Genomic DNA, 23,710 nt, shown 5'->3' on the forward strand with positions numbered 1-23,710 from the left:
ATGAAGAGAAAGACGCCGTCTGTGGGAATCGAACCCACGACCACGTGGTTAAAAGCCACGCGCTCTACCAGCTGAGCTAAGACGGCCATTCAACGATTTCTGTCTCAAACTATATTGAACAAGTCGCTTATTCCAAAGCTCTTTAGTTTTGAACAGAAAAAATAAGTCTCTATTGGAGATGCAGGGGATCGAACCCTGTACCTCCCGCATGCAAAGCGGGCGCTCTACCATTTGAGCTACATCCCCAAGTTCTGATAACAATCCCTTGAAATTAAACTTTATCAATTTTATTTTTCCTTTTTACATAAGTTCTGATAACAATCCTTTTTTTACATAATTATGTTAAACTTTATCAATTTTATTTTTCCTAAATTAACATAATTTTAATCCTTTTTTTTTTTTAACCTTTATGACATTAATTTTTTTGAATAAAAGAAATAACTGTATTAGCATGCCTTAGACAAGATGATTACGCTCATACTGCTTTACATCCACAATGCAGTTTGGTATACTAGTAAATTAAAGACAACTATTCTTAGTTTCATAAGCAATACTTGCTAGTCTATGTGCCACTCCATTACGAGTTCTTGGAGTATGGCATACTGAAACATTACGAATAGACCTTAAGGCAATCTTTATATCATCCACCAGGCCGCCAAAAGCATTCAAATCATGCTGCACATCAGCTATATCATAGGTCGCCTCAAGACAGTCAGTTTCCAGTACCACGTTCTCAATCCGCATTGTCTGCAGCAGTATGAGACCTTCCTTAATAGCCAACAGCTCAGTGTGCTTAGTAGAGCCAACATTAGATGCAGGAACTGCAAATGCTGCTCGAAAATTCCCCAAACCATCACGTAGAACGTACTCCCCCCAGACCACCATTTACCTGGTTCGGGGAGATAACTTCCATCAACGTTTAACTTCCATCTACCCTCAGAGGCTGGTTTCCAGTTTTGTGTAGTTCATGCATGAGCAGATTTAAGCACTTGTCTAGACTATTGAAACTCCTCAAGCCATGTAGTTGCACTTAGAAAGATGTTATTAATAGATTGTTGAGTACCATTCCACACTTTGATCAAATGCATCCTGCCTCCAACATTAAATGGAGGTGAAGATAGAATAGCTGAAGCAGTAGGACACTTACAAAGGTATAATTAATGAATCCTTACATTTTCAGTTTAAAACAGAAATGGTTCATTTTATTAATCACTTTCATAATATACGTTTATTTAAAAAAAAAAATCAATTAAGTCAACAATTCAATAGGTATAATTAATGTTATAATTTGGATTTTCTCAAATTGAAATTAGATCACATGCGCAATAAACTGTGCATAAATTAAACTACAAGCAGGGCAGTCCAGTTTCTAATAGGCACCTATTGGATTAAATTTTGGTATTTCTTTGACAAATCTCTTTTAGTTCTTACTTCTGTTCTATATTGCAGAGTTGAAATAAGTGGCAAATGAGTTCCCCGGAATGGTTATGAAATCAAACTCAACATATTTGAAATGGGAATTTTCTAAGTTGGTAACGATCTCTAATTCTAAGTTTTGTATCTGATGTGGTTACATATAATGTCCCTTGACGCATTCAATGAGACCTATCTCATAACAAATAATTTTGTACCCAAAAGATCAAATCACCCGGACAAAAAGAAGATTCTTTGGTGGGCTAAAATAAGAGTCAAACATTGTTACAACGTTGCAACAAGTTTTTAGACTAAAATTTTGTAATTACTCCCCACTCCAGCTATGCTATTTCAAATTCTTGACCACACTTGTAACGGCTCGCAACTTTGACCCCACGAACCCTAACCGCTTTCATTCCTTGCTCTTGACTCCTCACTCACTTTACCCAATCAATATTTCATTCTTTATAGCCGTTGCAGCCTCTCTCTCTCTCCCTCACACAACTACAATGACGACGACCACAGAAAACGCCGCCGTTTCACATTCCGACGCTTCTTCAATCCCCGCTGCGCTGGATCCAATTACCGCATTTTCTTCTCTGAAGCGGAAGCGACCGCCGAAGATTGAGATCCCAAACGTCCTGCAAGAAATTAAAACCGAGAAGCAGCGTGACTTGGCGCCGCGAAACGGCGTCGTTTGCTTCAGTGGGATCGGAGTTGGGGTCTCCTCCGCCAAAGGCAAGAAGAAGTTTATGGAAGACGCGCATAAGATTGTTTCTTGCTTACAAGGCAACTCAAAGAGAGTAAGCAATCAATCAATCAATTTGATCAAAAATCCTGAAGGGTTTTTTCCATCATATGTATTTGATAATTCTCAAGAGTTTGATTATTGCGTTGCTGAAATTGTGTAGGGTTTCTTTGGGGTTTATGATGGGCATGGTGGTAGTAAGGCTGCAGAGTTTGCTGCTGAGAATTTGCACACTAACGTTCTTGAAATGATGGAAGCTTGTGCAGAAAAAGAAGAGGCCTTTAGAGCTGGGTATCTGAAAACAGACCACGAGTTCTTGAAACAGGTAATTGCAATTCTGAATTCTCTAGCGCCCTTAATGCCTAGCTGTGTATCACACAACTTAAGTCCAATTGCTTTGAAGATATTATTCATGCATAAAGTTGGTGTTGGTTGGTTGATTGATTATTCTCTTTCGCGGCCTTTGTATTATGAACCTGTTGATTGATTACTGCGAGTGAATGCAGGGTGTAGGGAGTGGTACCTGCTGTGTAACTGCCTTAGTCGATGAGCAGGAGGTGGTTATTTCGAACGTGGGAGATTGTAGGGCTGTTCTCTCCAGAGGTGGAGTGGCCGAAGCACTTACAAGAGATCATACTGCGGCACAGGAGGGCGAACGCCAAAGAATACAGGATAAGGTACATATTGTCTAGATTGCATGGTATTGGCAGATAATTTACGAATGTCTTGTGATGGTTTGATACCGTGATTAGGGAGGATATGTGGAGTTCCACAGAGGAGCATGGAGGGTCCATGGGGTTCTTTCTGTTTCAAGAAGCATAGGAGATGCTCATCTGAAGAGCTGGGTGCTGGGTGAGCCTGAAACAAATGTCTTACAGCTGACTCCAGATATGGATTTTGTTGTCTTAGCCTCGGATGGACTGTGGGAAAAGGTAAATGAAGTTTTCATCCATGACAAATCCATGGAAAATATCTCAAAATTGGGGCAGATCTGGCAATCATTTCTTGTTCTCTCGTTGCCTGTTTCACCACCTGCCTGTGCATTCTTATCTAGACCAGTCCTAGGTCCATCTTAATGCATTGACTTTCCTTTTGAATAGATTTGCTGATATTGTTGTGAGGCACTGGAATGGCATCGATCATATCACTCATATGAAAATATGTGTATCATATATTATATAGGCTCAGTTCCCTATTCTGGGCTAATTTTCATCTTGAGTGTCTTCCTTTTCCAGCATTGACATTCAATGATCATGACCTGTGTTATTATAATATCATTTATATGCAAGTTTCCGTTTAAGATTTTTTGTATTTCATATAGCATTTAAGTTTGTTCTAGGTTCTGTTATTGCTTTATCAATGCAACACATGGCATACATTATATCTCCTGGGCAGACTTAAAATGCTGCTGTGGTGAATAAGCTATTTAATTGTTCCCTATCTTGGGTTAGTTTTTTTCCTGAGTAGACCTGTTTCCAGCATTGGCATCAATTATCATGACCTGTGTTATTATTATGCAAGTTTTGATTTAAGATTCTTTGTATTTCTATAGCATTTAAGTTTTGCTCTAGGTTCTGTTATTGCTTTATCAATGCAACACATGACACATTATATCTCCAGGCCAGAGAATTAAACTGATGCTTGGTGAATAAGCTAATTAATTGTCCCATTGATAGTAGGACTTGGATATGTAGAGATTAACTGTGAAATCAATCGTGTATATGCTTTTTTAATAGTTTGAATACTCAGTATTGTGTCACAATGTGTTACAGTGTGTTATTAACTAATTATGTATATGCATTCTTGGCGGAATCCTTATTGTTGTTTAACATCCTGCCTGCTGCATGAATTTGAGATATCTTAGTCCACCTTCCTGTCAAAAATTTTGAAAATCAATCCGTTCTAAATTTTGTGCTTATCATTTTATCTAGGTTGGCAACCAAGAAGCAATTGACATGGTGACACGAACATGTTCAGTTCAGAAGAAAATGGCACCCCCAGGAAACGGATTGAAAGATAATGATGAAGACCATCTGTGTGTCAGTGTGAGCCCTTCATCAAAGTTGCGAAGGACCTTGTTGGTTAAGGAGCCAAAGGTGACCCAATCCCCAGGAGAACTCCAGAAAGATAATAATGATGAGAGTGGCTGTGTTAGTGCAAGCCCTTCATCAAAGTTGCAAAGGATTTCATTGGTTAAGCAACCAAAAGGGACTCGATCCCCTGGAGAACTACTGATAGATAATAATGAGGACTATGGCTATGTCAATGTGAGCCCTTCATCGAAGTTGCAAAGGATTTCATTGGTTAAGCAACCAAAAGGGACTCGATCCCCTGGAGAACTACTGATAGATAATAATGAGGACTATGGCTATGTCAATGTGAGCCCTTCATCGAAGTTGCGAAGGATTTCCTTGGTTAAACAGCCAAAAGGGATGCAATCTCCTGGCTATAAGAAGGCACTCTTTGGCTCTAAAGATGCTGATAATGACTTTTCAAGTGAAAATGAAAGCCCCCCATCAAAGTCAAGAAGACTATCAATGTTAAAACGAGTAAACATGAAGACTGAATCTCCCATAAAAGAGAAGTGTGGATGTAAAATCAGACCTACCTGTGGTGAGAACGAATTTGCAAGTGAAAACGAAAGCCCTCCATCAAAGTCAAGGAGAATATCATTGGTTAAGCGAGTAAACATGAAGAGTGAATCTCCCATAAAAGAGAACAGTGGATATAAAATGAGACCTGCTTCTGGTGGACTGGTGACTGCTTGCAAGGAGCTTGTGAACCTTACTTTGAGTAGGGGTAGCTTGGATGACATCACCGTAATGATAATTGATCTCAATCATTTTAGATGCAACAGTGGATAGGCCTAGGTCAGTTGACTGGGAAACCCTGCACTTGCAGAAAGCTATACATAAAGCTGTTGATGGTCTAATCCATGCTGAGTATACGTTAGATTCTTTAACCAGGTAGTCATTTTCTCTCTCTGTAAAAGCTTAATGATCTCGCGCCACCTGAAGCTGAGTCTAATATAATCTGAATTACCTTTCTTTCATTAGTGCTTCTTGCTCAGCTTTGGTTGTACAATGTGCGGATATATATATATATATATATATATATATATATATATATGAATGTAGGAATTGCTGTATTGAATTACTGATAATTGAAGCTTCAGTTGGCATCAATGAAAGTTTAATTGTGTCACATCCGTTCTACATGTCTTTTCTATATACGTTGCTGCAAATTTACCTTCCCCACCACAACTCTGCAGCATAGTACACCGTACTCCATTTTTTTACTGTATGCCGCTCAATGCTGAGGTGAAAAAACCCTGGTGAACTATACAAAGAAGTCATGTGAGAGTATAATAACCACACATTGTAAATCCAAATTCTTGTATAAAGTTTAATTTTTCAGTCCCTCTGTATCTCACCCATACGATCCCCTAGTCTTAATTGTTTATTTTCCAGTACAGTGTCACATGAAATTCATATCCTTATGAAAAAAGGGGTGAGTTGCTTTTCTCCATGCATGAAAAAGATAGATTTATGGGGATCAAACCAATCTCGAAGCCAAACCACTTCGAAGAAGAAAAAAGTGGGTTTTGTTAAAATCAGAAAGGGAGTAACAGATTGAAAAAGCCTAGCCTACACGGCTTACACCAAAACGTGTTAAGTCTTACCCAACCCTCACTTCCCTGCCTCTTTTAACTCTGCCAGCTTTGAAACTGGTCCAATTGGGTCATCCTACTTTTGCTGATTACATGTTGCCCTGAAAAAGCTTTCTTCCAAATCTTGTGGGTGAGATCATAAACTCTTGATCATCTCATTCATCTACTTTCCCGATCACCTTATAGTAGTCTGATCATTCCCCGAGTGTTTTGCACACTTCATTGTGTAACCAATATGCATGATCCAATTGGAATTCCTGCTTGTTTTTCGGCCGGTGCTACTCATCAAAGGCCGGTTGATCATGATCCGGCGGGGGTGATCAGGTCAGGCCAGAGTGTGTGTAAGTCTGTTTATAGTACCAAGATTGCTGGTCAGTGTCGTTTGATCACTATTACTTGGTGCAAGAATCTTCTGCTACATGGCCTCTCTGTTTCTGTTCAAGGCCAAGAAGGAGAGGATGACTATAGATGCAAGGTTGAGCTGAAGCCCTGGTACTTTTGGAGGAAGACAGGCGCCAAACAATTCATGGTGGATGGGATCACAGTGGATGTTGTCTGGGACCTAAAAGCTGCAAAGTTCAATGGCGAAACCGAGCCACAGTCGGACTATTATGTTGCCATTGTGAGTGAAGAAGAGGTGGTGTTGCTTGTTGGTGATCAGAAGAAAGATGCATATAGAAGAACAGGTTGCAGACCATCACTGATTGAACCAATCTTGGTTTCAAGGAAGGAGCATTTGTTTGGTAAGAGGAAGTACTCAACAAGAATCAAGTTTCATGACAAGGGAAAGGGAAGGTTTCATGAGATTTTAATTGAGTGCAACAACAACAACAACAACAATTCTGTAACCGGGTCCGGGGCTGATCCAGAATTGGAGATAAAGATTGATGGGAACCAAGCCATTCATGTCAAGCACCTTCAGTGGAAATTCAGAGGCAATGAGTCCGTTGATGTGAACAAAACCAAAGTTGAGGTCTATTATGATGTTCATGACTGGCTCTTTAGCTCTGGTCCAAGGTACGGAATGTTCATATTCAAGCCAATACCATCAGAATCTGCAGAGTGTTCTTTATCAACAACAACCCCAGTTTTGACTAATCATCAAAAGTCAAGGTCTGGATTAGAAGATGAGGATGATGATAATGCAGGTGGGTCATCTGGGTTTTCCTTATTGGTTTATGCTTGGAAAGTGGAATGATGGTGTTCATCATTAAGAAGATTAATCAAGGAATTAAGGAAAAGGGATGATGATGATGAATCTGATTAAGGCTCCACCTTCATGCACAGCTAGAACAGTGAGCTTCCCACAGAGGAACAGATGGGCCCAAAAGAAACTCAGGAGTTTGCAAACAGCTGGAATAGAATAATGTGGACATAATTCGACATTCCAGATTGGATCCACATTTACATGTCCAATAATCTTCCCATCCCAATTCACCCAATTACCCATTCTGAGTTCCTTTCAACTGTATGTGAATTATCTTCTGTATTCTTGGTTCTTGTTTTAGTTGTATTTAATTACTATTTTCTGCATAGGTGAATGAAGCAGAGCCCTGTATATAGTTTGTGTATTTGTGTGCAGCAAGAGTGGGGTGTGCGATTGTTTCTTTCAAGAAAGTGACGTAGTTCTTGTAGTTACGAGTATTTACTATTAGATTTCGCCTCTAATTTTTTGACTTTGAATTTTCCTTTCTCCAACAGTCCAACTTCCATTGCTATTATAAAATTTTACCATGAATACCAATCCACATCTTTTCTCACAACTCAATAATACCATAATGACGAAAAATTAGATAGATGGCCAAGATTGGCCATCCGCCGGTCACATGAACGAGAACCCTAAAGTTGGGAATAGATCGTTGCATGACATGAGATGATGGGCCTCTTTGGTGGCCCTTCTACTTTTACTTGATATTTCCATGTTTGACAAAGAAACAAGCCCAATAATACATTCCCAGTAAAAAGGCAGTTCAACCCTCACTCGACACTTTTGAACAAGTTCTTTTTAGAAGATGAAGAGGCATTGGCATGGGAGATGATCAGAACACAAAGAGAGGAAGAAGCAAAGCCAAGTGAGGTTAGTGATTCAATGGTCCATTGTGTTTCTTCTATGACAAGCCAATTTCATAGGGTTCGAAAAGGAGCCATTCATATTTTGTTGGAATATCCATTTGTTTGATAGTCATCCTCACGTACTTATTGTAATTATGTTTCCCACTATGACCAAAACATGGAACATGGAAAGAGCTTCTCAAATCCTACCAACTCATTCATTTAAAATCATGATTTGCATAATAATAGAACCTAATTCATCTCCATTTACCAACTCAGAAAATGGTGACCAATAGAAGATGAATGGTACTTGTGAGAAGAATGAATCAAAGGATCCTCACATCACACAATTCAAAAGTTAGAGACACAATTCGTGTGAGCGAGTTGTGTTTGTATCCCTTTATTTTGTATTTTGTGTTAAGTACAAGCTAATCCTAACAAATTGATTAATTAAATGCATCCTCACATCACGTTGAGTTCATAATTATATCTTAACATTTTATACGTCACATTTTAGCTATGAAGTAGATAGTCTCTATTGAAGTGAGTTTTCAAATCGCACTTTAAATCTCATTTCCAATTTTGAACTACATGTGCATTTTTTCTAAACTATTATTAAAATTTACAATATATCTGTTCGTTGATTGGATGTGAATAAAATTTATTCTTGACAATGAAACAGTTGGTTTTGTCATTTGAATGTGAAAGACATTTATTGTTCACAATTGGACATCGATTCGTCAGTTAGATGTGAAAGACATTTATTGGACATCGATTCGTCAGTTAGATGTGAAAGACATTTATTGGACATCGATTAGCTGGTTGGATGTGAAAGATATTTATTGTTCACAATTGGACATCTATTCGTCAGTTAAATATGAAAGATATATATTTGTTCACAATTAGACAGTCAGTTTGTTCACAATCAGACAAATCAGTTTGTGAGTTGAATTATGTGAAATTTTCTTGACCAAATTTTTGACATTTTTTTTCGGAGTCGTACCTCTACATTATTTGAGATCAAAATGGTATTTTTGTAATTTACCCTAATTATTCGAGGGAAGGATATGTGACCACTATTCTCCAATGGGTCTAAATTCTTCTTTTTAGCTGACACTAACTGCGGGCTGGACCTCAAAGACAAAGTAGGTACATGTATTAACAATGCTTTTAAAAAGCAAATAATTTCTGTTTCAGTGTTTTGCACTGAAAGCCTGCAACTTTAGGAGTTTAGGGCCTTACGTTCAGAATTGTGAGAATGGAAATGAAAATAGATATTTCTAACCTTTAATTTTAAGATAACCACCATTCCATTGTTTTGCGTTTTTTTTTTTTTTTTTTGAGCAATATTTTGTGTGTAATCATTAGATTTGCCGAAAAACATTAGCTTGGTCTCTTTTTTTTTTTTTGGTACATAACATTAGATTGGTCTTTTCATATAACCTGTTGTCCTGTTTCATCAAAACTGCTAAAAGAAACATCAATTGAACTCCATCTTTAAAATCAAGTTCCACTATCTATGTGAAGAAGAAGATGGGGATATGCGCATTAGACATATTCGTAGTTTATACATAATTTCTCGAAAGAAAAAACTAGTTTATACATAAGAGTCTCACTGCATAGTAAACTTGGCATAAATATTCTAGATAAAACATGCTCCGCGGCTCCGCCATTCTTTGATTTTGAAACTTCTTCAAGTAATTGCTGCAAGGTTGCCTACTAGAATTTCCTACGAGAAAAGAGAAAATTCAGTTACATATATGCAAGCCTAAACTCTTCAGGCGTACGTATAATATATGCAATAGAAATGGATGATTTTCCATGTGACACTGTACTCAACAGATTGACCATAACACGAGGCTATATAGGAATATCTGAAACATCACTACCAGTGCCACAACACTGAGGAGACCTCTGAAAGGCCGAAAAAGCTAGTCTTTCGCCTAAACTTGACTCCGATTCAAACAAATTCTGACGGACATCATCAGCGTGCGAACTAATAATTCATTCTAACTATATTCATTGGGCCAGTAGACAAACTGAAGTTAAAAATATCATGACATAACAGTGATTTTAGAAAACATTAAGTTACCTATTTATCCCGTTCTACTGCTGGAATCTGCTCACAATCAATATCTGGCTTGGGACAAGTACTGGTACAATGATCTCATAAAAAGGAAGAGCAGAGGAAAAAGAATAACAGAACAAGTCAACAAGGAGTTTCGGCTGCAAAACATGTTTTCTGGAGCACTCTGAACCTCATCAATCTGCACATAAGAAACAATGAAAAGGTCAATCTTTTCATCCAGCTTACACAAGACTGACAAAGAGTCAAATTAACTTAATCAATCACTGGTTACAACTTTGAAGAGAGAGAGAGATCAAGATATCACCCAAATTGCATGAAGAAGGACCTAAAGGAATAATGGTTTCATTCTTATTGAAGTCTGTTGTCTGGTTGCTGAGGTGAGGTTAATAGAACTTTTTTCTAGGAGTGGTCAGCTCTCTACAGGAGGACTATATATAACTACTCATGATGTACAGATTTTGAGAAAGGACCGGATGTACACATATTAACATGCAAGCTATCTGTATTTTTTGTAAAATGTTGAGATACTCTTCTGCATCATTGGGCAATGCAGTTCAATCATCAGTGATCCATCCCCAGGTTTTTCTCAAAGAGAAATTAGCCAGACCAATACTGCTTGGTCATCTAAAGTAATTAGTATTGTATGGTTAAATAGCTAAATGATTTTAGATTTGGCTGATTCTTTGGCAGAGTGCCAGAAATGATATTTTAGAAAACTAAAATCCTGAAGTTTCCATCATTGTTACCCCACAACCCAAAGGGAGGATTCCTGCACTTTTTACCGTCTGTGGACTACCATTATGGAAACTAGAATAAGTACTAAGATTAAGACATGCTCCCATTCCATTAGAAACCGCTTCATGCAGATCCCAAGACATAAAATATGTCCTACTCTGATAGGAATTGAAATTTCCAATCCATAGAAATCCAGATTGCCAAACAGCTAGACAGATAATTTTTAATCCTATCAAGCCACTTATCGGGGCAAACAAACGCGCCCAAAGAGGATTTCAACAAGAAAAGCAAATTCTGTTTAGAAAAAGGTAAGTGCTAAATAGTGTTAACTCTTAAGTTACGCATAACTGAAGAATGGATGAGTTGTCATGTAACACCAGAATTCTCCACACTATATATGATTATATCAAGAAACCAAGATTGCTTTTATTTCAGGCCGACTTCAAATTGGCTACTTGAGGCTATATAAGAGCATGTACACTAGTGCATGAGCAAACAAGGGCGATGAACTTTGAAAGACCCGCATGCCAGCGTGACAGACATTTGAACTCAGTTGAGAAAACATGTGACACGCATGCAATATTTTGATACGCAGAGCTGATAATTCCTTCTTAGTTGGCAATAAACTAAAGCTTAAAAAATCATAAAAAGTAGATATGAAAAAAAAAAACAAAAACAAAGGAATTTTTAGTAAACGTACAATCCAATGTCAAGTACCTGGTTATCCGGTCTTTGTGCTGGAATCACCATATTTTCAATCAATATGGCAGGGATCCATCTGATCTTATTCCAATCTGCACCTTCTCCCACCTTGCACCGATCCTTCAAGATGCCACTCTCCATAATGACCAAAGTTTTGAGTGAGGATGGCAGTCCTCCCTCTGGCAAAGATTGAAGCTGAGGGCAACGATTGATGTCTAAACATTGAAGTGAAGTTAGGTAATGAAATGAAGGTAGGGTGGCCAACTTTGGACAAGAATCAATGCTGAGGTCTCTGAGGAAAGGCATGTCATTGTCACGTAGTCCTGACCAGTTACTCAACTCCGGCATGTCACGAAGTGTTAGCGTCTCTAAGGATAGAAAAGCAGCTGAGGAACCACAAAACAGATAATCCACACCTTTCAAAGTAGCCATATTTTGAATAAGAAGTTTCTTGAGAGCCGGAAGTTGGCCAAGAGAAGGAAGGAGTTCACAAAATGCGCAATTTTCTAATTCAATACTCTCAAGCCTGCTAAATGCTGAGTTGGCTATCCATCCGGGAAATACCGAACCACAGTAACCAGCTACTCGTAACTCCTTCAACCCAGCATGTGGTTTAAGCCCTGTAAGAACTTCTTGTTGAACTGGTTGCATTTGACCTCTGATTGCATTCCATTCCAGCTCCAACCTGTCTAAGTATTGCTTGTTGTGTAACATAGCAGCCTCAGCCTGCATAGAATCTGCCACATTCTCAAGATTCGTAATAGAAATGGATCCACGAAGACACCTCATGTTCTTGAGCTCCTCAATCTGATATCCTTTCTCTTTTCCCACTTTAAATGCATGAAGGGTTTCGAGACTAGTTAACTTCCCAACATCTTTTGGCATGGAACTTAGTTGACGGTGTCTGTCAAAGTCAAGATGTCTTAGCTTAATCAAGTCCTTTAAGTTCTCAGGCAAATGAAGAAGCTTAGGACAACTCTTGAGCTTCAATGTTTCTAACCCATATATTGTTGTTATAGGCTTTGGCAATAGTTCAATACGGGTATGACTAAGATTGAGGTAACGAAGATGTATCAAATTTCCAATAGATTCAGGCAATTTAGAGATGGCACTATGACTCAAATTCAACACCCTCAAGCTTCCCAACCTTTCAAAAAATTCATGAGGGACTTCGCCCAGATTGGACGAAAAATTGGGAAGCAACATGACTGGCCTCGGAATAGATGGGGACTTAGGAAGCAATGTAAATGTCCTCAACTTCTTATACTCGTAGAAAGCCTCCAATGTATATAGTTGAGTATTTTCATAGAGCAAAGACGCATGCCGAGCATTAGGAGATATGTGCACCAAGCATGGCACATTGTCATCCATACAAAAGCATAAGTTGGTTGAAACAAATCTTGCCAAATCATGAATGAGCTCATGCATTTTATATCTTTGCAGATCACCACCAATATTTGGAACTTGCGAAAAGAAAGCCCTCGAACACAAGTCCTCAAAATACTGTCTTCCAACATCTTCAATTTTTCTTGTTCCTTGGGACTGAATGAAGCCTTCTGCTGCCCATAGTTGGACCAAATCATCCTTCTCAACTACATGATCACGAGGAAAGATAGAACAATAACTGAAACATCTTTTCAAATAAGAAGGCATATTATCATAGCTCAACAATTTGAGGACTGGATAGATTTGTGTTTTATGTTCCTGCAGTTCCCAAAGCTCACACCTTAACAGAGCATCCCACTCCATCTCTCCCGAATTCAAACAGCTTCCAATCACTTTTGCTACCCATGGAAACCCTTTGCACTTCTTCGAAATTGCTAGGCCATTCGCCTCCAAATTAGTCTGCCCATTAAGATTCCCTCTTTGTTTGATTATTTCCCAACAAGCATTGTCACACAGAGGATCCAAACGATATAATGTAGAGGCAACAACTGAGGCAGAAATTTCACTTCGAGTAGTCATCATAATCTTGCTCCCCTTCTTTGCAGCCCCAAAAGACAACCTGAATTGATCCCAATCACTAAGATTATCATTACAAATGCCATCTAGTACAAGTAAAAACCTCTTCCCCTTCAATGTCTTCTGTAATTCAATCTGAACACTATCCAAACTTGACAACTGAGAACCCTTTCCTCTAGTAGCAGACTCAAGAATAGATTTTGTAATCATGTACAGACCACACTCTAAAGAAACAGACACCCACATTTTCAAATCAAATTTCTTATGCACATCTGCATCATTGTAGACGAGTTGGGCAAGTGTTGTTTTCCCAATCCCAGCCATCCCTACTACTGAAATTACAGAAACATTTCCCCCCTCTACTTGCAGAGACAAGACCATTTTTTTCATCTTGTTCTTATCTGTTTCCCTTCCAAATACACAAGATTCATCAACCAAAGAAGTACAAGGAGCAATAGCCTTTTCTATAGGCTTTCTCAACCGGATGACTTCCGTGGTAGGGTAGCTTTCTAGTTCTGTTACTAACTCATCCAATTTCACTTGCATCTTTTTAATCTCAGACGGTATGCCAGAATAGAAGGGGATCAAGTGATGTACCTGACTCCAACTGTTGACCTCCACATCCAAACAAGTCATCCTTTCCAGTCCCAAACCGATCTTGTCCAGCAAATCTTCAGCATCCAAAAAACTAGTCAGCAGATCTTCCAGTAAATCTTCTGCTGCCTCCGTGATGCAATGTTTCTTTTCTATATCATCAACACGAGCTTGAATCTTCATCAGCGTTCTCTTCAACTTTCTGAGATTGTCGTCGACCCCAGTGAACATGTCTCTCTTTTGTTCAACAAATTTTGCGACTCTGTCAACAACAACCTGAAGAATTGCCGACGTAATGCCGGTCGAGAGTACCAGGGATGCTATCTCTGCCATAGCAAATTACCAAGGAATGAAAAAGATGAGCTTGCTGGTGATCGAATACTGAGAAGAAGCAAGCTAGCTTTGGCAAAAGGAGAGTCTCTAGTCTTCTCTTTTTTTGGTAGGTCAACTAAGGGCAGTTCTTCGGGTAGAGCAAAATGAGCTGAGGCAAATTCCTAAGCTGAGAGCTTTCTGGTGGCCGACCAAAGTTAGTAAATAATAATAATTAAGGAGCAAGCTCTGCAAATAATTAAGGAGCACGTCCGATTTTTATATTACCCTGCAAATAATTTAAAACAGTCTTCTGATCCAAGGCACGTGCTTTTCTTGTCTTCAATAGATTCATCGACAAAGCACAGGGTCATCTCTTCCAAGTTTATTTCTATTTCCTTTAAACATGTGTTTAGAGAGGCAAACTTTGTCGCAGTTTTTTTTGCCAATTTAGGTCATGGCTGCCTTGACGGCGTTACTTGGGTGGATAGTTTTCCAGCTGCGGCTTCTAGAGCTATGATGTTTGACTCTGTAAACGGTGGTTGCCCAACCAAGAGGCTTCCGCATTGCTTAATCAAAAAAAAAAAAAAAAAAGCACAGGGTCATTCCTAACTTGTTCTTTTTGTTTGCTTTAGAGAGAAAAGACCATGTTCAATGTTCAGATCTATTGTTAGTTTTGGAAAGTTTAGTTGTTGGGTCAAGTTTGATTACTGGAAAGCATTTCATATCTCTCCATGGTTGAGTTTTTCAACTTTGAGAAATCTCCAGTTGTACGGCGCTTCAATCGCTGCGTAGGATTTAATCGGAATCTCCAGGGTGTGAAGTTCCGCCGGTGTCTCGGAAGTGCGTCTCATATCTAGTGTTCGACTTCTTCTTTTTCCAAGGTATGCCTAAGTCTTTTAATTTGCAAATTCAGACTCTGCAACTCATCCCTATCGATTTAGTTCTTTTCCTGAACACAAATTAATTCATATCTGAAATTGTTTCCCCTATCGATTCAGACTGTGCAACCCTCCCAAAAAACTGATATCTTCAGAAATGGAAAGTCCGCCTGAGGTTGCCGCAGATTCTTTCTCTGCTGGCATCAGAGAGGGAGTAAAGGATCCAAGTTTGGAGCAAAAGCTTAGGCAGGTTACAGATGAGCATGGGATTTTGCCTCACCATTTGAAAAGGTTATTTCTGTATTGTTCACTCTTTCCTTTTGGTTATGAATTTAGAAAAGATGAGTTGGTTCAGTTATGGATAGCTGAAGGCTTTATTAGAGAGAGGCATGGGGAGAGAATGGAAGATATTGCTGGCGAGCATTTTAATTCCTTGGAGAAGGAAGTCTTCTTTGTGTTTTCAAGATGTGATTTCACTATGGATTTTGATTCGGTGCTCTCGGATCCGGCGGATAATCCCAGCAACTTCTTGTACAAAGTAAATCCTAGCAAGCATTCATTATTGGAAGACACCATTTCTTCAGGTAATTATTTCAAAGCAGTGGATGGTAAGGTAGATGGAGCCTCTGAAATGACGAGACATTTGTCTTTGATTGGTGAGGATATTGATGGGATGGCTTTTGGGATCCTTCAAAACTTTAAGCATTTGCGCACACTGCATATGCTCTCTTGTCGTGGATCTTCTATGAAACACGTCCCTCGTGATTTGTGTTTCACCTTAACGTTCTTGAAAACCTTAAATTTGAGTGGGACATTGATTTCTGAGCTGCCGAGTTCCATTGGAAATGTAAAATCATTACGTTATGTGGATGCCTCACATACACCTATTTCACGGTTACCCGAATCAATAGATTCTCTTTACAATTTACAAACCATTAAGCTCAGAGGCTGCTTTCACTTTGTTCAGTTGCCAAAAGGAATGAAGAAGCTAAAAAAGCTCCGGCATATTGATCTTGACATCATTCGGCAATTGGATTCCATGCCTGCACACCTGGGGAGCTTGAGTAATCTTCAAACTTTGCCAGCATTTCTTGTTGGTAGAGATGATGGGTGCCGTGTTGGTGAATTGAAAAATTTGAATGATCTTAAAGGGTCATTTAACATTTCAAGGCTTGAAAACGTGTTGAGTGAAGAAGAAGCTGAGGAAGCTGCCTTGATTGAAAAGAAATGTATCCACAGGTTGGAGCTTCGATGGAGTGATATGTTTGTCGAGTATTCTCAGCAAGAGAAAATACTAGAATGTCTTCAACCCCATTCTGGCCTTAAAGAGTTACAAATACAGCAGTACAGCGGGTCCATACTTCCAACTTGGATTGGCAATCCCTTTTTCACTGACCTTGTTGTCATTACCCTCTACAGATGCAGAAATTGTAAACTTCTGCCATGTATGGGACAATTACCAGCACTGAAGTCTCTTTCTATTATAGAGGTGAATGAGGTGAAAGAAATTAATCATCAATTCTTCAGAAAAGGCCTAGCTGATGATCATGCATTTCCAAAACTTGAGAGACTAGAAGTTGACATCATGCTCAGTTTGAAACAGTGGAAGGATGTACAAGTAGGTGACTTACCTTCCCTAGTGAAACTCACTCTGGACTCTTGCCCAGAACTTGTCACACTTCCTGCACTTTTGTGCCTCAAATCCCTCAAGCACTTGGAGCTCAGGTGCTGCCCAAAGCTTATGGCCTTGGCCACTGATGGACTACCAACTTCACTTGAGTTTTTCTTGCTATTGGATTGCCTTGAACTGAAAATGTGGTGCTTGAAGACTGAACATTGGAGCATGTTATGTCATGTGCCCAGCATATGGTTTGATCATGAAGAGATAAAGGTAAATGATAAAATTTGACTTTTTTTTTTTTTTTCCTAAATGCTTTTCAGTTCCCTTGAACAAAAAAGAAACTTGGTTGTTCACCACTGCTTGTGCTAGTCGGAGTAATCTGTGGGATAATATATGCCTTTGCCATCTTTTAATGACTCAATGTGGAAATTGGAGTTTTAATTCATGGTAAAAAAAATTATTATTGTTGGTGGGTGCTTTCACCAAAACACTGTTAATATATTTATGTTCTTTGATGTAGTCTGTTAAGAAATTATAAATAAAACCTATACCATTATACAAAACCTGCTATTTGCTAACTTTTATTTTATATATGGCTACTCTGTCAAAATTTAGTTTTCTAGAAAGCCTAAACCATTTTTTCAAATTGTTTTAACAGTTGAATTCTTTTGCTGTGTCTGATAAGAGAACGCATTAATAACTTGGTTTGCTAAATTTGAACCTCACTTGCAATAAGTTCAACATGAGACAAGCTATGGTACTTGTGGGTATCTCATACACTCATTTACAACTATTTGAACAAAAAATTACAATTATTTGAACCAAAAAATTACAATTATTTGAACCAAAATTACAACATTGAGAACAAAGTTACCATATTCATTTACACTATTTACATATAGTTTAACAAAAATTACAACATTGACAACGAATTTGTTCAAAAGCTTGTAACAATGTCGTAAGAGGTGTAATTACCATTATTAGAACTAAGATTACAACAAAAATTACAACATTGACAACGAATTTGTTCAAAAGTTGTAACAATGTCGTAAGAGGTGTAATTACCATTATTAGAACTAAAATTACACAAAATAGGACTCAACATTACTACTCTGACAATAAATTTGGGGGAAATTTGTTGTCACTTTTGTAAATGTGGGTATGAGATACCCACAAGTACACTAGAATTTTCCGTTCAACATATCACAAATGAACCTCACTTGCAATAAGTTGATTGCAGTGAGTTTCATTTGTGATATGTTGAACACCATAAAGTACAGAAGATCAAACTTTTGAATTTTTACTCAGTGTAGCTGGTTACTTAAAGTGCTCACGAATAAGATCACAAGTGGTTTATGGGTTGACTAGAATCATGGAACAAAGACAGAGACTGTAGAACTTGAAGATAACAGAAGACTTTAGTTATTATTTATTTATTTAATTTTTTCAAGACCTTTTTGGTTCCTGATTTGATTTGTGAATCATGTAGGGACGCTGTGGAATGACAGACCAGTTGGCCTTAGCACGGGTCGGAGCTGTGGCTGCAGAAGCCCGAACCTATACTCGGATCTCAACTGAATATTCATCCTCTTTGTTAGCAGCACCTGCCCCATCTCTGCCACAGCTTCCAGCCTTTAATTCTAGGACAATGGAACCCCAGGATATGCCATCAAAAGTGCTCCACAGTGTGGTCTCTCTCTCTCTCTCTCTCACACTCTCTCTCATACATACAAAAACATAGCATGCAAGTATCTCTCCCTTTTTGTAATTAACTAGCTAGTTCTGTGTTTAACATTGCAGCTGCTTTACGGGTCAAAACCCCTTAATAGCGCACTTCCTGCAAATGAAATTCCAGAGTGGTTCAGCACTAAATCTACCAGCACTCCCATATCAATCCCAACAGGGGATAACAAGTGGAAGGGAGTTGCCGCATGTGCTGTTTTCTCAGTCCAGGGACATTCGCCTGCAGATCTTGACTTTTCTAATTACTCGTATCTAATCATACTGGAAACCGATGTTGCGAGACTGGAACCATATGTGATTAACTGGGAAGAACAACTCCGCCCCCTTGGATCAAGTTCTGATCTTCTTTTAATTTCCTACGAGCCTAGATTGAAGTTTCCAAAGCGGGCGTTAAATCAATCAACTGTGGTGAGGGCTATATTTGAAACCAACAACCCATACATGGTGGTCCGGAAATGTGGGATTCGTCTAGTCTATGAGCAAGATGCTGGATGGTTTAGTATCAACATATGCCCTGGGGTGGAGTCGATCTATCTGAATAAAGATGATGACGACGCTGTACTGGAGTCTGGCTGGCTTAGTCAAGTGGATAAATGTCTCAAATGGTAGATCAATTTAATTTTGTGATCCACATGCAACTACTTTAAATGCTGCTGCTTTGTATTTGAAATTCACCTTTGTTTTTTTTTTCATACGTATTTTGATATATTCCTAATTAAATTGTTTTTTGTGTGTTTGTAGGGAGAAATTCATTCCACCCTTGGAAGAAGACTCCACATTTGGGATGAGAATGAACATTCAGTCTGTTCTGCCAAGATACCTTGAGGTCGGTCTGTGTGTCTCTCTCGTTTATATGATCTCTCTCTATCCTTGAAATAAAAGAGGTTGCTAATTAATTGGTGCATTTTCAATTCCAGGCATTAAACCATTGTTCCACAGTGTATAAATTTAACATCACTGGAAGCCCAGCGTGGTTTAAGCACTTATTTCGCTTTATCGATAAATTGCCAGCTATATGCTGGGCTTCTTGGCCAATCAACATACCTCAGAATCTAAACAAGAGTAAGAAGTGGATGGGATTTGCAATATACGCATCGATTGCAGAGGAACTGGGGCATATAATAGAAGACAAAGATGGCAAATATCGTGTTTATTTTAGATTCGATATGGGGTGTAAATGTCATACGACTGTGTCCCAAGAACTTCAGCAAGTCAAGTCGTCAGAAAAACATGATCAACTTTTGGTTGTTTACATACCACGGGCACAAATTGCCGATGTGTTGCTCACACAGACATCAACAAATGCAATGCACATTTCCTTCAGGATCGATAGCCCTTGTGTAAAGTTTCAAAGTTGTGGGTTTCGTATTGTGTACCAGGAAGATATACAAGGGTTTGCTGAGACAATTATCCGGTGCATGCAGAGGGAAGATGCTCTAGAGTTTCACGATAAATTGGTGGTAGAAAATTGGATAGAGTTGATAAGGTGTAATCCAAAAGAACGGGATTCCAGAACCCGACGGCAAAAAGAGTTTGAATGGCTCTCTCAAAAACATAGAAGTTTAGCAGATCTTTCAAATCCAGGAATAATGAAGGTACTGAAAGATATTTTACTCTGATTCAAAGCTCTTTCCTCCCTCTAGCTATGTTTATCGTTTTCTTTTTACATAAAGTTTAAGTTCACGATGGTTGTTTTTGGGTAGATTTATGATCAGATTTGTGCAAACTTGTTTGACACTAAATATTCACTGGGTTCGATCTGAAATTTCACTTGTTTCTTTAAGTTAAAAATTCAAGTAATGATTGGTCTAATCTTTGCTGTATATACATGCTTTATAAGATTTGATCACAATTATTTCTAATAGTTCTTTCACTCTACTTCATGACAGAAAATTGTGTTGAAGTTGGACTTGTACGACGAGAAGTCCAAGAAGAAAGCCATGAGGGCAGTCTCAGGGCTCGAAGGTATATACAAGTCTTGCTCGTATTGCTCTGTTTCTTACCAATGAAGTTCCCACTAACAACCTGATACGTACCGAAGTGTGTTGTGTCTTTCGTTTTTGAAACGAAACAGAAAATTAGGCGAGATTAGCTTCTCAACGCTAGTTGCGTAACGTGACTAATACTGTAATACATGAAGGCATGGCTAATTAGTTTTGTGATGGCAATTTAACTTTCAGGGCTTGACTCGATGTCCTTCGACATGAAGGACAAGAAGTTGACAGTATGTTGCTTTGAATTGTTTTGATGTAAATATTAGGAGTTAGGAATTATACCTATTGTGCTCTTTTATGCGGATGAGCTAGCATGAGCGGAAGTGTTTGGTTTCTGAACGAAACCGAATTTTTCAGCTACATGTTTGTGAAGGAGCTTCGTGTTTTCGTTTAGAAATGAGATGATTTTTTGTGTGATGTAGGAGATGTATGTGTGAATAATGTTGTGCGTTTAGATTGATGATCCGGAGATATATGAATAGAAAAGTAATTGTTAGGTTGTAGGATGGGAGAAATTGGGGCTTTGTCGTAATAATATGCAAGAATCTAGTTATTATATAGAAAATTTGGTATGTAGTGCAGAGAATAGTGTTGGGATCTGTAGAGTCTAAGAGGCAAAGACATCCGACTGTGGAAATTGACTTTTTGAGCTGATCAATTTGCAGTTGCAATGGAGGTCAATGGGAAATCTGTGGTAGCAGCACCTGCTAATGTTATTTTTCTGTCGACAATTTTGGGACGGGATGGGTCAATGTCTGTTCATAAGTGTGACTGGAAGTGTCAGAATGAGCATGTCTGTGGGAATATGTATCACTGTAAGCTGACTGGACTCACTCACATCTGTGACAAGAATTGCAACCAGAGGATTCTGTATGATAACCATAGCTCTCTTTGCCGGGCAAGCGGGAAGGTTTTCCCCCTTACACCAGTAGAGGAACAGGCAGTGAGAGGGGTCCGGAGGAAGCTTGAGTCAGAGGCCCCTGCTGCTGCAGACAATTGTTCCTTTAAAGGCAGACAGGATGCACAGCTCCATCCTTCACTACTGCCAGTCTGATCTGCAGCAAAGTTGGAGATGACATGGACTTGAGCTAGAGAAATATAAGATAAACAAATGACTCTTATGCTTACCTTAATCTTGTTCCTTTGAAATCTTTTCTTATTTTCTTATTAATTATGGAACAAATATTGATGATGAACTTGAATACTTGATGAGTACTTAAGTAGTGGACCTAATGTGTCCTACCCGTCTGTAGGAACTATCTATATTTGTAGTCCTGTTTACTGCAATTTAACTCTTCCATTAGCTTGACATTGCAAGAGGGAATGTGAATCGGGGGGTTCTTAACTTCTTTCTTGTATTTAATGTTTCATCTTGCTTACCTTACTGGTCTGGATTCTGGATTTATATTCAGTTCAGAGTTGTTGTTTGTATAACTTGTTTCGTGATTGGACTTTGACTTGTCATTGTAATCTCATTAATTCTGCCTACCTTACTCCTAATATCTTATTCAATTTGGTTCTTTTTGTGACGATTATGTTACAAAAGGCAATTCATTATTTGTAACTAAAGTTAATTTTCTACATTTGGATGAGCACCATCATGGATTAATTTTGCATTGTTATCTGGTGCGATGTAATGTTTTGTTCTTCTACTCTGTCTAGTTTATTACAGGTTACAGATAACTGATCAGGTTTCCATTCCTTTATTTGTTTCATGCATCTTATATTGTTCTTTTAATTGGTTTATTTAGATTTATTGATCTGAATTCAATGTCGCTTTTGCAGGGCTTGAATCATGTGCTATGAAGGAATGATAAACTATGCTTGTTTATAATGAACAATGTATTATATGTTGAAATTTTATGATCTGGCTTCTAATGAATTTCATTTCCTTTCCTCATGCAGGTAATTGAATCATTGCTTGGAGAACAAAGCTTTTCTTAATGATGCTGATGACCTACATACCCGTTCTAGGCATACATTGTACGAAGGATTGCATCTCGATTCACAAAGATGTATGCATGTAATTGTATCTAAAACACTAGAAGTAAGTTAATCCTCAAATCAATTATTATGTAATTAATCCATTTTTATTTATTTTGTAGTAAATAAACGGAGTTGTGGATTTCAAAAGAAGTTGTGCGAAATCGGAGCAATTTGAGATTTTTGACAAAATGACAAATCAATGACGAGTCGGCACCCAAACTAGATCGCTAATAAAGAAATGAGCCAAGGAAGGAATTGGGGGCATATTTAATTAATCTAATTGGAGATTGGTATTAGCTTAATTAATAATTAAACCAATTTGGTTTAATTACAAAGGGAGCTGCGTGCATGCATGTTTATGTGGGTTTAATTAAGTTTCCAAAATCAGCTGCACCATCCTTTTAGTCTTCCTCTTCCAGCGACACGTGCCACCTCCACCTCCATCACTCATACTTTCTTTCTTCCCTACCACAACGTGCCACCTGTTCAAACCTAATCTCCCTCCACTCATCCTCTCATTGAAGCAGACCAACACGACCCACACACACACACACACACATATATATATATATATACAGATTCTATCCAGAGCGGAGCTCCGCTTTGAAAATTAACGTGTGAAGTTCAAGTTTTAGGTCACTTTTCGGTCGCATATCCACATCTCGACTGTTCAGTTTTTAGGTACTAGTGTATAGATCATCTCTGCAAATTTTCAGCCAAATTGATGATCGTTAAGGTATCTAACTCGCTTAAACCAATGGACGGACTGAATCTGTCAACCTGAACCGTACTAGCTTTAAGGAAGTTATCAATGCCTTAACGATCATCATTTTGGCTGAAAATTTGCAGAGATGATCTATACACTAGTACCTAAAAACTGAACAGTCGAGATGTGGATATTCCTTTTCCTTCCTCTCTACAGAGGAGACGCCGCACACCACAAAAACAGGGCAGCCCAAAGGGGCTGCTCTCCTCCTCCTCCATTTTTCCTCTTTTCTTTCTATTTTACTTTGAGATTTGAAGAATTACTCATCCAAAACTTCAAGGATTCATCAAAGGCCTCTACCTCTACAAGATTCAAGACTTGGGTAATTGTGGGAGTTGTAATTCAAGACTAGTCATGCTAATTTTTTAGCTATTTGTGATTATTCTTGTTTTCTCCTACACTTCTCTACTCTTTGTTATTTGAATTTTGTATCTTTGATATTCAT

At 38.4% G+C, this 23,710-nt stretch overlaps 4 protein-coding genes and 2 non-coding genes across 7 annotated transcripts; 3 read left to right on the forward strand and 3 right to left on the reverse strand.

The window, feature by feature from the left end:
• Positions 1-13: 13 nt before the first annotated feature.
• TRNAK-UUU lies at positions 14-86 on the reverse strand. Its single transcript has one exon. It is a non-coding gene; the product is annotated as a tRNA-Lys (tRNA).
• An 87-nt stretch (positions 87-173) lies between these two features.
• TRNAA-UGC lies at positions 174-246 on the reverse strand. The gene has a single exon. It is a non-coding gene; the product is annotated as a tRNA-Ala (tRNA).
• Positions 247-1,846: 1,600 nt separating this feature from the next.
• Positions 1,847-5,272, forward strand: LOC112196351 (probable protein phosphatase 2C 14). The gene is made up of 5 exons (XM_024336667.2): positions 1,847-2,216; positions 2,325-2,486; positions 2,668-2,838; positions 2,914-3,093; positions 4,093-5,272. Exons 1-5 carry the CDS (start codon positions 1,923-1,925, stop codon positions 5,023-5,025), a joined length of 1,740 nt encoding a protein of 579 aa, XP_024192435.1. The 5' UTR covers positions 1,847-1,922; the 3' UTR covers positions 5,026-5,272.
• A 456-nt stretch (positions 5,273-5,728) lies between these two features.
• On the forward strand, positions 5,729-7,492 carry LOC112196352. Its single transcript, XM_024336668.2, has one exon. The coding sequence runs from the start codon at positions 6,067-6,069 to the stop codon at positions 7,027-7,029; it is 963 nt and encodes a 320-aa protein (XP_024192436.1). The 5' UTR covers positions 5,729-6,066; the 3' UTR covers positions 7,030-7,492.
• A 1,887-nt stretch (positions 7,493-9,379) lies between these two features.
• On the reverse strand, positions 9,380-14,512 carry LOC112197493 (putative disease resistance RPP13-like protein 1). Of its 2 annotated transcripts, none has more exons than XM_024338206.2 (3): positions 11,425-14,512; positions 9,976-10,150; positions 9,380-9,602 (listed from the first exon to the last, which is right to left on the reverse strand). In XM_024338206.2, the coding sequence occupies exons 1-2, from the start codon at positions 14,296-14,298 to the stop codon at positions 10,013-10,015; spliced, it is 3,012 nt and encodes a 1,003-aa protein (XP_024193974.1). In that variant the 5' UTR covers positions 14,299-14,512; the 3' UTR covers positions 9,380-9,602; positions 9,976-10,012. The 2 variants fall into 2 exon arrangements, with proteins under 2 accessions (XP_024193974.1, XP_024193973.1); XM_024338205.2 differs by having other exon boundaries at positions 9,380-9,612; positions 11,425-14,499.
• Positions 14,513-14,781: 269 nt separating this feature from the next.
• LOC112197492 lies at positions 14,782-21,822 on the forward strand. The gene is made up of 8 exons (XM_024338204.2): positions 14,782-15,158; positions 15,276-17,046; positions 18,266-18,466; positions 18,577-19,124; positions 19,261-19,345; positions 19,437-20,114; positions 20,409-20,484; positions 21,179-21,822. Exons 2-8 carry the CDS (start codon positions 15,313-15,315, stop codon positions 21,565-21,567), a joined length of 3,711 nt encoding a protein of 1,236 aa, XP_024193972.1. The 5' UTR covers positions 14,782-15,158; positions 15,276-15,312; the 3' UTR covers positions 21,568-21,822.
• The last annotated feature ends 1,888 nt before the right edge of the window (positions 21,823-23,710 follow it).

Source organism: Rosa chinensis, chromosome 4 (assembly GCF_002994745.2).
Source record: "Rosa chinensis cultivar Old Blush chromosome 4, RchiOBHm-V2, whole genome shotgun sequence".
NCBI classification, from domain to species: domain Eukaryota; kingdom Viridiplantae; phylum Streptophyta; class Magnoliopsida; order Rosales; family Rosaceae; genus Rosa; species Rosa chinensis.